This window comes from Manacus vitellinus, unplaced genomic scaffold, assembly GCF_001715985.3.
Source record: "Manacus vitellinus isolate BGI_N305 unplaced genomic scaffold, ASM171598v3 scaffold_51_pilon, whole genome shotgun sequence".
Lineage (NCBI taxonomy): Eukaryota > Metazoa > Chordata > Aves > Passeriformes > Pipridae > Manacus > Manacus vitellinus.
The window spans coordinates 2224079-2240406 of record NW_021940620.1 but is presented as its reverse complement, the minus strand read 5'-3'; the positions used below and the strand labels follow the sequence as shown (position 1 = coordinate 2240406).

General features: G+C 44.0%; 1 protein-coding gene across 1 annotated transcript; it reads right to left on the bottom strand.

Annotated features, from left to right (window-relative positions):
* Nucleotides 1-7375: 7375 nt before the first annotated feature.
* On the bottom strand, nt 7376-15992 carry UBE2B (ubiquitin conjugating enzyme E2 B). Its single transcript, XM_029962942.1, has 6 exons — nt 15923-15992; nt 12594-12674; nt 11820-11845; nt 10702-10791; nt 9372-9460; nt 7376-8569 (listed from the first exon to the last, which is right to left on the bottom strand). Exons 2-6 carry the CDS (start codon nt 12617-12619, stop codon nt 8441-8443), a joined length of 360 nt encoding a protein of 119 aa, XP_029818802.1. The 5' UTR covers nt 12620-12674; nt 15923-15992; the 3' UTR covers nt 7376-8440.
* Between the last annotated feature and the right edge of the window lie 336 nt (nt 15993-16328).

Below are 16328 nucleotides of genomic sequence, written 5' to 3'. Positions count from 1 at the left end.
ACCCCTGAGCTCTCTCTGGCCAGGCTGAGGGATGAAATGTCCCCGAAGGTGCTGCACAAACATTCCATTTGAGCTGAGTGTGGATGCACCAGGCACTCAGTGTCTGTGCAGTTCCACCCTTGAGACCCAGGAGATTTTTAACAGTTTGACTCCACGATCTTAAAGGCCTTTTCCAGCCTGAGTGGTTCTATGATTCTGTTCTGGGATCTGTACCTGCACGTGCCCACTTCACCTGCTGACATCGCCGTGAGTCCTGCCCTGGCTGCAACAAATTCAGAAACAAAAAGTCTCATGGCTGACCCAGAGGACCTGTTTCTCATAAAATAAAAATCATAGAAAATCGTGTATTTGCTAATTTAACCCACACAGGAATGCTGTGACATGAATACCTACAAAACAGCAAGGAAGGTGTAATTGCAGGAGCTTTGGGTCCATTTTTTTTAGGTGGCTGTGCACCAGCAGAGCTGGAGAGCCAGCTGAGAGCAGGGCTGCTCTTCATATTGACCCTCACGAGCCTTACCTGCTTGGTAAGCAAATTCATTTGCAGGAAAGACCACAGACAAGCAGCAATTTAACTTGTAGTGCTTCAGAATGCTTTTAGAAATGCAGAACTGCAGAAAAAAGAGAAGTGGAGTTCACCTGGTCTATGAAAACTGCATTGTGTAACCTGGTTTTGGAGCTGAAATGCCCATGCTGAGGACAGTTCCTACTTCAGGTGTGCCTGACTCTGTAATTACAGCTTTTATGAAATGTATAAACTTCCAGACTTAACTATTGATTTATGATGATGTTTGTTAATTGATTAGCAATAGGAGACCAGTAGCTTTCTTGGCACTAATTCATAATTTTGTTATTTACTTTACTTCTGTGCCTGACTGTTCCTGTCATCACCTGCCTGTGGTGGAAGCCCTTTGGAGGAAAGACAATATGCTGGATTTGTTTGTGTAGAGCCCATGTAGGCTCCTCGCCATTACCAGGAGTCTGAGACACTACAATAATTCAAATATTAATATGCCAACAGAATCCAATGTCACAGATCGAGAACCTGTTCCTGCACTGCTTTAAAACACCAATAAATAAGAATTTTCCTTGTGGTGTCGCTTATTTTGTTATGGATTTCTATCAAGGGAGCCAGTTGCAACAAGTAGAACCCTGAGCTGGTTAGAGCTTATTTCAAGTTAATTTAAAGTAATGTGTTCCCTCTCTAGACTCATCCATCTCTGCAAAGAAAACTACAACATTCAAAGCGTAACGACATTCAGATGTGTCTGGACATAAATAGCAACTTCTAAACCAAGAATTTGCCTCTGGAGCCTTTTCAGTAGGTCCTCAAATAGAAAATATTTAAAGGGCGATCACGATAGTATAATTTCTCTTTGTTTGAGACAAGGATGGAGTGAATGTGTCATAAGGCACCGAGAAAGAACAAGAGAAATCTCAGTGAGACAAAATGAAAGGACTTCATTATAGACAAGATCCTCACTCCAGCTAAATCAGTGATAAATCTGTTGACTTCAGTAGCCAAGGATTTCATGACACAGCTTCAACCAAAAACATTTTTTAGCAACATATTGCACAGTTTGAGGCCTCAGTTTCATCTTTTTCTGTAAATCTGTACCCCAGAGCTGCAGGATCTATCCACGTGCCTGTGGCAGAGCCCCTACTCGAAGCTGGGCTCACCAGGGTCTTCCAACAACCCCTTGAGAACATCCCAAACTTCCAGAGTGGGAAAACTCTTTCTGAATGTGAGTCTACTTGGGATTTCTATGGGTATTAGTAAATAACTGGCATTTCAGTGCTAACAAGTTGCTGTTTCAACAAACTGACATCCCAAGTGTCCTCAGGAACAGGTGGCACTGACACCACCTGGGAACAGCAGCCAGCTGTCCCACTGGCCTCTGCCAAGCAGGAGACCTGGGAGACTGGAACCCTCTCCACATCCCAGATTCCATGGAAAGACACCAGCAATGAGCACAAGGAGAGCTCTGCCTTTGCCCTGTGGGTCATCTCCCTGGAACCCCACACCCCCTTACCCACAAACCCTGAGCTTGCAGCAGATGAATCACAGTGAAAAGACCTAAAATTTCCCTGGGTTTATTTCTTTATACAGCAGAGCAAGCCCACAAACAAGACTGGGAACAACAAATGGAGTTCTCCAGTCTACTCCTTTTCCCACTTAATAAAGGGTATGCTTTGCTACCACTTAATTAAATGGAAAAATTCCTTTAGGTCTCCATGGGAACAGCATTGGGTCTATAACACTTAACTATAAGCACCAAATTCTATAAGCTTTGGCTGAAACTTTTTAGTGTCCTTTTAAAGATCTCTGTGGATAAAGAACTTCAGGCTCTGGAGTCAATAAAGTCAATGAAGCAGCTTTCACAGGCATCAAAAGTTCACTTTCAAACTTTTCTACAAAATAGTTACTGGAATTTGGGGGAAGCGAGCACAAAGAAAACACTGTAATAACTCACACAATGACCCTTTCAACAGGGCAGGCGAGCAGCCTTCTTAATGAAATTGGACTTAACGTACATTTGGACCAGACAGTGAAAGAAAATCCTCTCACCAGCACATCACAAGGCCAATAATGTGTAAACAGATAATAGCAAGAGCTGTGTGGCTCATAATTAATTCAGGGGAGATGGCATTTCTGCCTTCTTCCCGCTCTGGTCAGTCATTGAAGACAATTTGCCTCTCAGCCTGCGTGAAGGACCATATTTCAGAACTAAATCATTCTATTCCCATCAAGACAGCACTAATGTGAAGTGATAAAATAACAATATTTACATTTACTAGACATTGTAGTGTGTGTCAGAATTCTAGACAAACCCCTGCACCCACATAATCTTCTGTTCACACCCAAATCAGCCTCAAAATGAACTGAAATATAAATAATAAATAAATGGTAACAATCATGAACAATGTAATAACCTGACGCGGAGACCGAGCAGTCCAAAGTTCAACACAGCTTTGAAAACAACATGGGTGTGTTCACTGATTTCTGTAAGCAGAGCTTTATCCAGGATAAAAACCACTGAGGGTCTCAGATGCTTGGGGTGACCTTTCTCTGCCCAACTAGTTCCCTCATGAATACATATTTAGGTCCCCCTTTGTGCCCGAGGTTGTTGCTGTGCCAGGTAGAGCAGAATCCTCCCCAGCCTGGTGGCTCCCAGCTCAGCCCATGGTATGTGTACCAAATTGGCAGCTGTCAAAATTATTCAGCTCAGAAATGCATCAGACACGGCAGTTAACGACCCAAACTGAAAAACAAGGGAAGAAACTCAAGATCTTTTCAGTTCTAGGGGCTGAGGTCTAACACCCTGTGCTACAGGTGGAGGCTTGGGCAGGGAAATGTGCCCACCTTCAGTGCTGGCAGCCTCTGCAGCCAGGTCTCAGTTCCAGCAGTGCCATCAGGACATAACCCTGCCCTCATACAGTAGTTTGACCCGGTCCTGGCACGTGTTTAAGGGCAAAAATAACTCATTTTATGACCCCACTGAACTTCCAATTAAAACATTCACAAACTGGGATTTTAAAACACACTTTCTTCTAGTAACATTTGCACCAGCTCGGAAAATCCCACGCTACGTGCCCTGACCACATCATAAAGAAAAAGGCTTCATTCTGGATGCTGAACAACGTCCACTGTTTGACAGGAGCATGTTTGCTTTCTGGCAGGATACAGCTTTCACACAGACCACAGCAGACACAAGCATTAAGAATGGATTCACGCAGTCACGGAGGCTGGAACGTTACCATCAGTGGGACAGCGCTAAACACAGAAGATACCCTGTCTAAAAATCTTTATTTTCACTGCAGAAACATGGGATAATGACAAGAAACCTGTAGGGAATATTGCAATTTTCATAGTTTGTCATGCTAATTACAGTCATTATCACAGGGTCTAAAAAGTTCTGCCTCTTTTTTGTCCTCTGCTCATGGTGGCTGGGCATGAGATGAACTCAAGGTGCAATAACAATGCTAAGCAAAAAAAACCCCTAAATCCCATTTATTTTCAAACACTCCTATCTAACTGAGGTTTTTAGAATAGCTCAAAAAGCCCTCTCCTATGTGTACACACCCATAATCCAAGATACATTCTTTTCTAAAATGACTCATATCCTTTGAATGCACAGCAACAGCAGAGCAACATTGGGTTTTTAATGGGTTTTGTTCTTGGATTCTACATATTTAATTATTTTTTTTTTAGATTTAGCTCCTTTCCCCTTCACCTCTTTCACCACTCTTCTTTTGATATGAAGAGATTTCCAGATATTAACTCTGAAGAAGACTCGTGTTAACAGAACTGTCCATTTTTGTGCAGTAATACACAGTTCATCATTGGCCTCCCATTGGACTGGTTTCATCCCCAAAACTTAATTGAAATAAAAAGAATGCCTCCTAAATCATTTACCACTCTGGCTGCACGGTGTCTGTATGGTCCAAGGCTGGATCCAAGGGTTTATAACAGGCTACATCTTCTAAGGAAGTCGGGTGCACTGAGGAGGATCTGAGCCATCGCCACCGCGATGACATGGGACAGGAATCCTGTCCTCACCTGAAGCTCCTCCATTAGAAAGATTACCAAAATCAGGGAGAGAAGGCCAGATAAATGTTCTGATACTTAAATAACAAATTAAACAGAGTGCTGGAGCTGGGGCTGCCCACTCACCCACAGTCTGGTCCCTGTTTCCCACTCACAGTCCAACCAGCCACTCACCACGCATTCCCGTCCAGAGGAGAGGTGGGGAACCTGCCTTGCCAACTCACACATTACAGCAGATTGCCTGCTGATCACGTCTTTCCTCCTCCAAAAAACAGCTCTAAACAAATAAAGGCATAGTGTTTGCCTGGGACAGCTTCCACAAACAGTAAAAAAGCTCAAACAAAAACACAGGTTGGGAAGTCTGGCCGGATGAGAAGGCTCTTCCTCTCCTGGTACATTTTTATATACATCAAAAATTCTTACAGAACCATTACATGTTAAATGTGAAGCATTTACCTATGTTATCCTACCTATTTTATTTTGTATTACTCAGTGCTGCTGTAGTGATCAGGGAATCTTCCTTTTTCCCTGTGAATTTCTTATTAAGGCACCTCCTAATCTCTAAATATTTAAAGCTTTATTTGTTTGACACATTGGATTAATTGACTATTAATACAAAACCTCCCACAAAGAAGCTGAAGATATAGTACCTCAAGCTGTGATTTCTTCACTTCTCACAGCCTAAGGCCTCAATTCTGCAATTACACACATTTATCTGTAGTACGGTGAGGAATCCCAATGGGACGACTCACACTGCTGAAGTTAATCACATTTGTGAAGATCCAAGTCCCGTAGTTTTGGCTTGGGACTGTGTTTGGATGAGACATCTTCAGGGAACCGAGATCTGAAGAAAGCAGCACAAGCAGTGCAGTGTTTGATGCCTCTTTATGAATAATGTTGCTACGAGAAACTTGAAGGCAAAGGTGGACCTGAAACTCAGGGCGGGCAATGCCCAGGAATGGCTCGCACCTACAGCCCTGCCAGGGGCTTCCTGGCACTAAAATCCTGCAGATCTGGAGGTCTCTGTCTGTCCACCTGTAAAATCAGGTGAATGACTTGGATATACAGGACAAAAACTCTGGGGTGAATAATTTAAAGATGTCTCTACAGTGATTTTCAATCTTTATATGGAATCCCATGGAAAAGATGTGATCATGAGCTGTTTAATATCAAGGAACCAAAGCCCCGTGAGAAGCTGTAAACCCCACACCCTGTACCCATCAAGCCTTCCTTAATTAATCCCACTGTCCTAGCAAGCTTAGTGTATCTCCTAATTAATTAATTAAAAAATCAAGCATCCTAGTGCACTGTTTAAGAAGGTGACTGTGCCACAAAGTTTATTGTGATTGTGCTCTTGTGAATTGATGTACTTGAACCTTCGGGTCCTTAAATTTCATGGGACTCCTGGCAATAAATGGTTTCTCTATGAAGTTTTAGCAGATTTTGATCTATGCTCTGTGATTATTTTCCATGTGCTGGTGGAGGGCTCACAGAAGTCACCAGTCCTCCCCCTCCCCAGCTCTGTGGGACACTGTGCAGCCCCCAGGGGCTCCAGGATCCCACCTCAAGACATGCCGGTTCCTCTATACCAGTGTCTACCCAGGGGTTACCATCCAACCTGGAATCTCACCCTCCCAATGTTCATATCCAGCTGCCACAGCCATCACACAGTGTTAAAATGAGAATTAAGGGAATGTCCCTCCCCACCATACACTGGGAATACAGTAATTCACAATCACCACCTTTGTCTGAGGGCCAGCAGGACATTTTCCACTGAGACTTTACTACGTGTAGGCTCCAAATTCTGCCCTCGGCAGAGGATGCTCCTAAACCTTCAGACACCCACATGTCCCTGCATATTGTGGGTCCCAGTTCAGGCAGTTTGCAGTGCTTGATCACTTAATTAAACCTCCTTCTGCTCCAATTATGTTTCTCAGACATCCACTGCCCCCATCCCAGAGACACACAAACATGTTCTGTGCATCATCGATCTCTAACTAGGCCAAACTGGCTGTTCAGGAATAATCAAATTAATGTGGACACTAATGACTCTCGTGCACACGTCAGAGGAACAAAAATACTGAAACAGGAGGTAAAATTTAAAAAAATAATCTTCAAAGCTTCGATTAATTCTCAGAAACAGGAAGCTTTTCCACACTGTGTTTGTGAACAAAAAAAGTCTCTGCCCTGATGCTGCTTTAGGCCACACAGCACCACTTTGCCAGTGTTACTGTAACTCCACCACTGCCAAAAGGCAAATTGGATCCTCTGCGGCTTCTGTTAATCAGACGCAGATTGAAGAATTTTTAAACACAACTTCACCAACTCAAGGAAAGCAAACTGACTTCATGGGAGTGTAGTTCAGTTGTTGCTTAGCACTGATGCTTCTGTTACTGTGCCTTTGCACACTAACTCCTGTCTAAGCTAGAGCAGTTTTACTCCACAAGCTCCTAAGAGCCTTGACAATACTCTGAGTGCTGGTTTTAAACCTGAGAGTGCTGCTCCTTAAAATCACAGAACTTCACAAGGTGTGAGGTGTAAATTGATATTCCTGTTCCAGTGCATTGAGGCTTTCAGTCATGACTGTTGCAAATAAACAACATTTTCTCTCCTAGCTGAAATAAACTTCCACTGCTTTCCAGGCAACACTGAGCTGTATTTTGGTATAGGATTTGGAGGTTTTAATACCTATGTAATGCTGGTTGGAATTATGACAAAGGGGTTACAATTTTGCTGCTGGAAGAAAAAAAAAAAGGCCTAATTCTTTACTGTAGTCATCCAGCCTGATTTACAGAATACAGTAAGAAATTACCACCACATCAACACTTCCAAAAGCAAAGCCAAACTTCTTTAAAACCACCAATTTAGGAGTATGTGGAACCTCTGTGATACAGACACGAGACCTGACCAGGCAATGCACAGCCAAGCCTCAAAGAATAACTCCAATAAATCTGCAGGCATGTTTTCTTCTGTTGGTGATTAATTTTTCCCCACCCCCAAGGGAAACTAATGGGACACCTCTTTAATTACTGGAAGGTATTCAAAACTATATTACAGTGTGTGAATATAGGACAGATTTAGATGACAATATTTTACAACTTGATAAAATACCATCTCCCTGAAAAATAAAACTTATTAGAATACATTAGCACCAAGCCTCGTTCATCCAGGTGGTGTTTCCAACTCCCCTGCTGGTTTAAAGTGGGACTTTGAGCAAAATAGTTACATCTGTTTCCCCATTTGTCATTAGCAGCTACCAAAACTCTTCCTCATACAACTGAGGACACACAGAATCAAGCCAAGTTCTGGTGCAGAAGCAAAGACATCCTGTGGAGACAGTTACATCATGGATTAACTTTCCTGTTTGTAAAGTGCGTGGTATCATCAGCATAGATGAAGGAAAAATGGACTAAAAATGAGCCCTTGGAAACAGATACAGAGTGAGAGCAGAATGTCTTGCACTAAGGTTATGTATTTAACAGTTTTACATGAAATATTCATATATAAAAACTTTAAGTGCTTTTCTCCAATTTAAAAATCTAAAGAATTCAAAAATAAGGCATTCAATATTTGAAAAAAGTACAGATTTACAAAATGTGTATATTCTGTCATGAAAACTCCACACCAACATTATACACTTGGAAAAAAAATACAAACAGGATATATTACAAATTTATGTAGCAATAACTTAGTTCATACCATGCAATAAAAAGGACGTTAATCGAGATACACAAGCTTTTAGCTTTCCTAAACTGGAGGGCTTAATTTTGTTTGCAAATGAGGTTTTATGCAAATTCATAGAACTGTGGCACTTGAAATTTCTGGTAGCCTTTCTACTGAGAGTTAAATTGTACATAAGGATTATGAGGATGGAGAGTAACACAGCAGCTGTTACGAATCATTCCAACTTTGTTCCACAATAGCTGAAACTCTTTTCTCATATTCACGTTTGTTCTCCTGGTAAAGCTGTGCTGCCTGACTGTTTGCTGGACTGTTTGGATTGGGTTCATCAAGCAGAGACTGGAAAGAGGGGAAAACATAATGTGAGACAAACCAACACATTTAAATCAGGGAAAATCAAGTTATAACTTTCAAGTCAAATGTGTTTCACAGGGCAGACATGACTCAGAAGGGCCAGATGAATAAAACCTGGTTAAACTCATGGTTAGGTACCCATAATTACACTGCTGAACCTCAAATTACACCCTGCTTAAGCATTAGTGCTGCACACACTTGTAGGTTCACAAGCTTAAGAGGGACAGGGTCCTTTGTGCCAGTCAGCACTATGAAGCTAATTGACTATTTGATAATTACACTACTATTGTCATTCAGGACTGAAGAGGAACTCAAGATGCCTCCTACAAAACTCCACTGTAGAAAAATATAATCATTTAGGAGAAAAGGAAATGTGTTTTTCTGCTGTGCCAGGCCATTTTCACTCATTCCAAGTAGTAGGTTCCAGCAGTATTGTCCTTTGAGGGCTTCAAAGGGCAGAGCTTCATGATAAAGGTTGGTGTTTGAAACACTAGGCAAATTTCTGCAGCTCATGTCCTATCTTGACTAAAAATAGTTAAAAATGAACCCAAATCAGTAACTGCTTTCCTGTCCAAAAATATATAATGGCAGTTTTGTAGCTCAGAATCAGTAATTATGTAGGTCAGCACCTCTGCCTTTATTTGATCTGAAAAGCTACTGCTTAGCTCACAGGGGTTTGAAGTTCCCCTTGATAGAGATGCCTGGCTTATCCCCATCACTGAGCTGGGTATTCTGGAATAGAGACAAACAACAACATCACTGTTTGGTAAAACAGATGCAAAGTTACCTGAATTGAAGTTAAAATAGATGAAACATCATATGTTGGACTCCAGCGGTTCTGCAGAATATCTAAACATATGCTGCCATCCGCATACACTGCGAACACAACGGAGAGCATTCAGAACCTGCCACATTTAGAGTTCATTACATACTGTTCAAGGCAGAGTTATTGCTCCAAAGCACTCTGTGCATAAATTAATGCTTCAGGAAAAAGGACAGCAGTTATGTCTCACGAGCTTCTGTAGCTTGACACGTTGTGTTTTGGAGATTTATTACTGAAATTAGCAGAACGCTTAAGAGGAAAAGAAGGAAGGTCTGAAGGTTTTGGCATTAGCACAGGAATGGGCAGGCTGGGTTTGCTGCTCCTCCAGTGTGACTGATCCATATTGTCACACAGAGAGGCCTCCCAGGGAGCAGCAAGGCATTTACTGCAGGACTGGAACCCACCCAGGCCATCACACACTGGGTGGGGGGGTTCCTGCCCTGTTTTCACATGCCCTGTGCTCACTATGAGATGCACCAAGGCAGACAACAGAAAATACGGGAAAGTGTGCCTGAAATCCTGCTTCTGCCTGGATTAATGGAGCCTGTGTGAACCTGAGACTCACCACTGAGTCCTACACCCTTGTGCTCCAGGTGTTTGTGCCAATAAAACCCAACAAAGCACAACCCCCCTGGCAGAGACACTGGCCTGCACAGGACATGATGTATTGTTGCTACAGAGGGGCAAGAGGCAGGGTTTGGGTTTTTCTCAATAAAATCTGAATGTAGGCAGGAATAACTGAGTCAAACCCATCAAGTGCTGGGGAGGAACCCTGGTGCACACCCTCCCAGTGCTGCCCTCATCACCGAGTTCAGGTCAGCTGCCTCCTCTGGGACTGAGCATCCTCATGTTCTCCCTGTGCTAGTCCAGCTTGGTCCAAAGCACAGGACAAAAGCAGGGACTTGAAATCTTGCCCAGCAGAAATAAATAACATTTGGCTCCATCAGGTCCCTGCAGTCACGATGTGGCTGCACACACACAACTGCTGTTAAATGGAAAGGGGCAGGAAGCTGCAACCAGAATTGCCTCTTGAAACCAACCTAAGTGCAGCTGCTGCTGAAAATACTCACAGGCTTTGCTACTGAGGGTACACATTGGTTAGAAAGAGGCAGATAGCTGCTTCTTAATAGCATCATAACTCTTAATTTTTCATCAAGCAGTTGCTGTCCTAGACATCTACTTAGGAGATGGAAGAGAGATGAAGAGCTGTTAAGCATTCTGGAGGTTTGGAGAGTACATGACCACACCATAATATTTAATGGGTATTACAGCTAAATAAAGATGATTCACTCACCATTTGGATGGAACATTTTTGATAGAAACCTAACAGTTGGAGGTTTATTTGGATATTCTTCGGAGAATTCTATTACTAGTTTAAAAGTACCTGTCCAAACAAAGATAAGGACAATCAGATAACTAACAACAAAAGAACATCTCCAGGAACATAGACAAGAAATTAATGTATGTGTTCCATGATCAATATTTCTTCTCACCATTACATAAACAACACTTGAGTCTGATTTCTTTTCATGTATTTCAAGTGACAATGAAATTTAAGAGTAATAAACCCAGCAGCAGAAGTTGGGTAGAAGCTTGGAGACTCACTGTTTGCATGGCAAAGGCAGCTAGAGCCAACATTATCCCACTGCCCTCCCCTTTTTCCGTGACCCAACATGCTGGTTCTGTGGACTTGGGTGACTTGAAGGCGTTTCATTAAGAAGGCACTGTGGTGCCAGCAAAAAAACACTGGAATTTCATAATCAGCAATCTCAGTCTTTGGAGCTCATAACTGATTCACTGAAAACCTTTATTATGGATCAGTGAATAATTTACTGTAACTCCTCCAACCCAACACAGAGAAAAACCCATCTGCTGCCAATTACTGCAATAATACTATAATTATTAAACTCATTATTCCTCATATGCCTAAGGGAGGTTCATTACACACCAACTTTCATGTTTATGTACAAATTTGGGATTCCCTCGCCCTCATTGAGTTCTATATTCAGAACAATTCAAGGTTTTTCACCTGTTCTTCATTAGGAGAACAGCAATGAATCAAACATGCCAGGAAGATGAAACGAGAAAAGCAGAGTCTTGTTGAGCTCAGCTCTGGAGATGTGAAAACACATCTGGCAGCATTAGGCCAACATCCCCTGCTAAAAGCTCTGGTGTACATGTACAAACAAGGCTTGATGGCAGCATCACTTCACAGCTTCCTAACTAACCATCAGCCACTGTGACAAGACACTGCTTAGCTCAAGATGCATATGTTTATGGCCAACAAACCTTCACTTGCTTGGTTTCTTTCAGATTATATACAGATAACATCTATTATTCTTCCAGAGCAGAACAATGTTAATACTGGAATATTTATAAGAATGACAAAGAATATAAAAGTTAGTGGCTTACCATCTTCAAAAGGTGTCCCTTCTGGCCTGAAAGGTTTTGAAAAGAAACTCCAGTTAAAAGTGATCATTACCTACTTCCACACAAGCAAATTAACTCAACAAATTTATATCTTCTTCATCCTCTCCAAGATACAGGTAGAGGCAATAATCTAAATATTTAGAGAAGCATGCAGAAGCAATCTCTGAGAGCTTTGTTGTATCTAAGACACTTGTCTACAGTCACTCTGCTATTTGGGATATCTACTTTATCATCATCCCAAACAATACGTGTGCCATTATGTGACCAGATTGGAATTAACGAGCAGATTACTGCAAGCATACTGCAGTTTTATGAAAGGATACTAAGGCAGCTCCTCTTCTGTAGGATACATGTAGCTTCCCAGACAGAACCTGTACCTCGTCCCACTGGGAATCAATCCAATCACTGCCAATACATCTGGATTTAATGGCCTGGAACATGTGACGCTTATGTACTTTAAAGAGGAGTCCTGCTTTTTCATAACCCAACTCCTACACACTCTAACCCTTTCATTAAGCCACATGCAGGCTTTATTCAACATAGAAAGCTGAACAAATTTAAAATTTAAAGTTTTTCTTCCCTACACATTCCACTTTATTCCTGAAAACGAATTATTACCACGACAGCATCCTTACTCATTCTTCTCAGTTTGCTGACTTTATGTACAGAAAAAAAGAGAATAATTGTAAAAACAAACACCAGATTATTATATTTAGCCCTCTGGTATAGAATTTCCTAGTGACCAAAGACTCTTACCCAAATATAACTGCATTCCACTGCATTATATTATTCTCGGATGGTGCACCACTGACACCCACAGGAGGGTCCTCTTGCAATCTAAAATCAGAAACACAGAACGACAAGTCTTATATAGATGAAACACTTCCACCTGCAAGTATAATTTAACAGCAACATCCACATTTTGTAAATATTTTCTCATTCCAAATCAGAGAATACACAAAGCATTACATGCAGATTATCCATACTCTCAAAGACAAACCTACAAGGCAATGCACATAAAAGTTTTCTCATGTTTTACTCTGAGACACTCCTAGAGCCCAACAGGTCTGATTAAGTGTTCAGGGAACAAAGGATTAACTGTAAAATAACTTAAAGCACCATGGACAGCTGGGATTTACAGTGCTGCATAGTGAACTATGAAAGAGCAATTGCTGCTGGCTGCCACCATGAAGAGGAGAAAAAGCTGCAGCCACAACCAGGAGCTGAGATCCAGGCAGTGACACACAGAGTACACTGAGATCCAGGCAGTGACACGCAGAGCACACTGAGATCCAGGCAGTGACACACAGAGAGCACACTGAGATCCAGGCAGTGACACTCACACAGATCCAGGCAGTGACACTCACACAGAGCACACACTTGCTGGGACTCAGCACAAGGGACTGTCGGTGGAGCTTTTCCTGCATTCTCAGATCCGTGCATGCGACGTGGCTAAATTTGGTAGAAGCCTATTTTGACTGGCAAGCTGATTGCTTCAAAGGGGAGCAAAGGGAAAACCTGTGCACTGCTCCCTCCTACCAGTTCAACAATGTGTTTATCTCTACAGCAATCACGGGAGCATTTAAAACTATTTTTAGTTCCTTAATCCTGAAGCATGTTACTTACTGAAAGCCTCATAAACTTGGAGCAGACAGAAACATGTATTGCAGCCAAAGAACAGGATTCAAATACTCCCCTCTGCCCAGCCTTCTGTGTGTCAGGGTTTCTGCTTAAGCATCACATGAGACCCTGAACAACACAAATCAGTGAGTCCCAAACAACTTGCCTGATCAAACCTCCTCAGTGTTCTACCTCCAGTTATGCAAGAATAAGGAAAATGCAGTGACTGCCTTTGCCTCACAAGGAATTCTGGAGTCTTACCATGAGGTTTGATCACATCACAGTAACTTATGAACAAGTTGCCACGAAAAGCTCTGCAGACCAAGGGACAAGTTTTAACTAAATGTCGATGTGCAAATGCAAATTTATTGAGAGCTGACAAAAGCACAGCCAGGCAATGCTCCTGCACCAGCACTGCCTCACCTTGGATAAACCCCATGTGTCCATGGCTGCTGAGCCGTGGTGCTGCCCCAGAGCCCCTCTGAAGCCCGTGTTTACATCCCTGCTCTCCGAGCACATGCAGTTCAGACAGCTCAGGATCAACAGCATAAACCACCTACTATTTTGGTCAGGGAAAGGAGGAACAGGACTCCCTCCTCCGTGACAGCCGGGCTGTCTGCCAGCAGCAGTGCCTGAGCACTGGCCTCACAAATGCATCTGGAACACGGCTCGGGGGGTTAAATCAACTTTAAAGCACATGTGCACCCTACTGTCACAGGGGCTAACTGCAGAAAGGGTCTGGCAAGGACTGCAAGTGGCACCTGGAAGTCTTAAACACCTCAGGAAAATGTGGTGTTTGTAATCCCTTTTTATCAGCAAAAATAAATAAATAAATAAAACTGGATTGTGTTTTTTTTCCCTTTTGGTTTAGTCAAACAAATTAGAGGAGCTACAAAATCTGCTGAACTGTTCTCTCTTCACTGCTCCTGACAATCAGTGTCTGAAAGCAGTTTGTATTTGATGACGTGAATCAGAGTTCACAGCACACGATGTTGTTTCAGTGTGATGAAGTACAAGTAACATGAGGCTAAACAAATATATAACTAGGAAAGGGCAGAGTAAAACAAAAAATGACATGAAAAGGTTACATAAGTTTTGGGGTGTCATATATATGAAAAATAAATTTTATTTGCTTTGTGTATACTTCGTTATACTTTTCCACAGCTTTAAAGTCTTCTCTCCAGCCTTAACAGCAAAATTATTAAACCAGTCATTCTAGGATTATAAGGGCATAAAACCCACATCTGATTGCAATCTTCAAAAATTACTTAGTCACTCAGCCTGAAAAAAATCACTGGTTCGTGTCATCTGTGTAACCAAACACAATAAAGTCCAAATATCCTGTTTTGATTTGAACAGGAATCAAGAAACACCCTCTTAACAAACACCAACACTCGCACACAACAGCGGGGGAGGGCTCCACGTCCCAAAAAACCTCCTACTTCTTGGAAGTCCACAAACTGGGCTTTTCCTGCTGTAGCCTTACGAGCAACTACAATACACGTCAACTGTTCGCTGATGTATTTTCAGGGCCTGGGATAACATCGCTGTGCTAAAAAAAGAGACACTATCAAAGCTGACTCACCTCCAGCTACTCCCGAGGAACTCCAGCCCAGAGAAACCCCAGGACACACTGTAAATCCTACAAAGGAACCCCCACCCTCCTCCACACTCCCTCAGTGCGTTTACGTGTCAGACTGGAAACAATTTATTCCAGAGTCAGTGGTTCGGCCATTAACATTTAAAGGAGTGCAACTAATAACTGCTCCTTCAGGAGTCCGCATGCATTACACAAAAGATTCCTCACGCAACTTCAGAGAGGGCAGCATGTGCTTAAAAACACCGAGGGCACCTTGGCTTTTGCTACGTACAAACCAAAAGGGCACTTCGGCTTGTCTGCGCTTCGTTTTTTTAGGAGCCTACCCCAAAAAAACCCTTAATTTTCAGGGAGACACTGCGAGCCCGGAATGCTCCTAAATTCTGCCTGAGCTATCCCAAAAGCCGGAGCCTTTGGGTACCGGGGGTGTTTGGCGGGGGGGGGCGGGAGGTGCCCACGGACACCTGGAAGCGACATCCCGACGGCCCGTCCCCCGCCGGGGCATTCCCGGGGGCATTCCCGGGTGCTCCTCGTTTCGCACCACGCGCCCAACTTTTATCCTCGACAACTGGGTATTCTCGTTTGATCGCTGAATCGGCTGAGGGAACTACCCCCAGCCGCGTCGCGCGCGGGCTTCGGTCGGCAGCGAACAAAGCCCCGCTCGCGCTCGGCAGAGACTCCCTGCCCCTCAGCCACGACAAGCCCGCTGCCCCTTCAGACGGGATCCCCCGCCCCGATGGGGATGGCTAGGTGGAGCCCCGCGCCGTCCCCTGCCCCGGCGGGACTCGGCTGACCTAGCGCCCGCGGTCGGTTAGCGAAAGGCGCAAGGATCGGCGCGCATGGTCCCCGTTCCGTGCCCCGGCTCAACCTCTTGAAGATCGCGCATCAGCCGCCGCCGGTGCCGGGCGTGGACATGGCGGGCAAAGAGTCCGCGCCGCCGCGGCCGCCTCGGACCCGCGCTCCCTCCGGCCCGCCGGACCGCAACAAACAACTCGCAATGCGCGGCTCCCTTCCCGCGGGGACGGGCCGCCGCCGGCCGGCCCATGGTGCGGCGGGGCGGGGGCGGGGCCGGCCGGCCCACTTGCGTCGGGGGGGGAGGGGCGCGTGCGCAGCTCCGCGCTGGGAGGAGTTCGGGAAGAGCGACCGGGAAAAGGGTCCGGGAAACAACCCGGCGCGTGCGCAGCTCCGCGCTGGGAGGAGTTCGGGAAGAGCGACCGGGAAAAGGGTCCGGGAAACAACCCGGGCGTGTGCGCCCGGCAGGGTCGTGCGCTGAG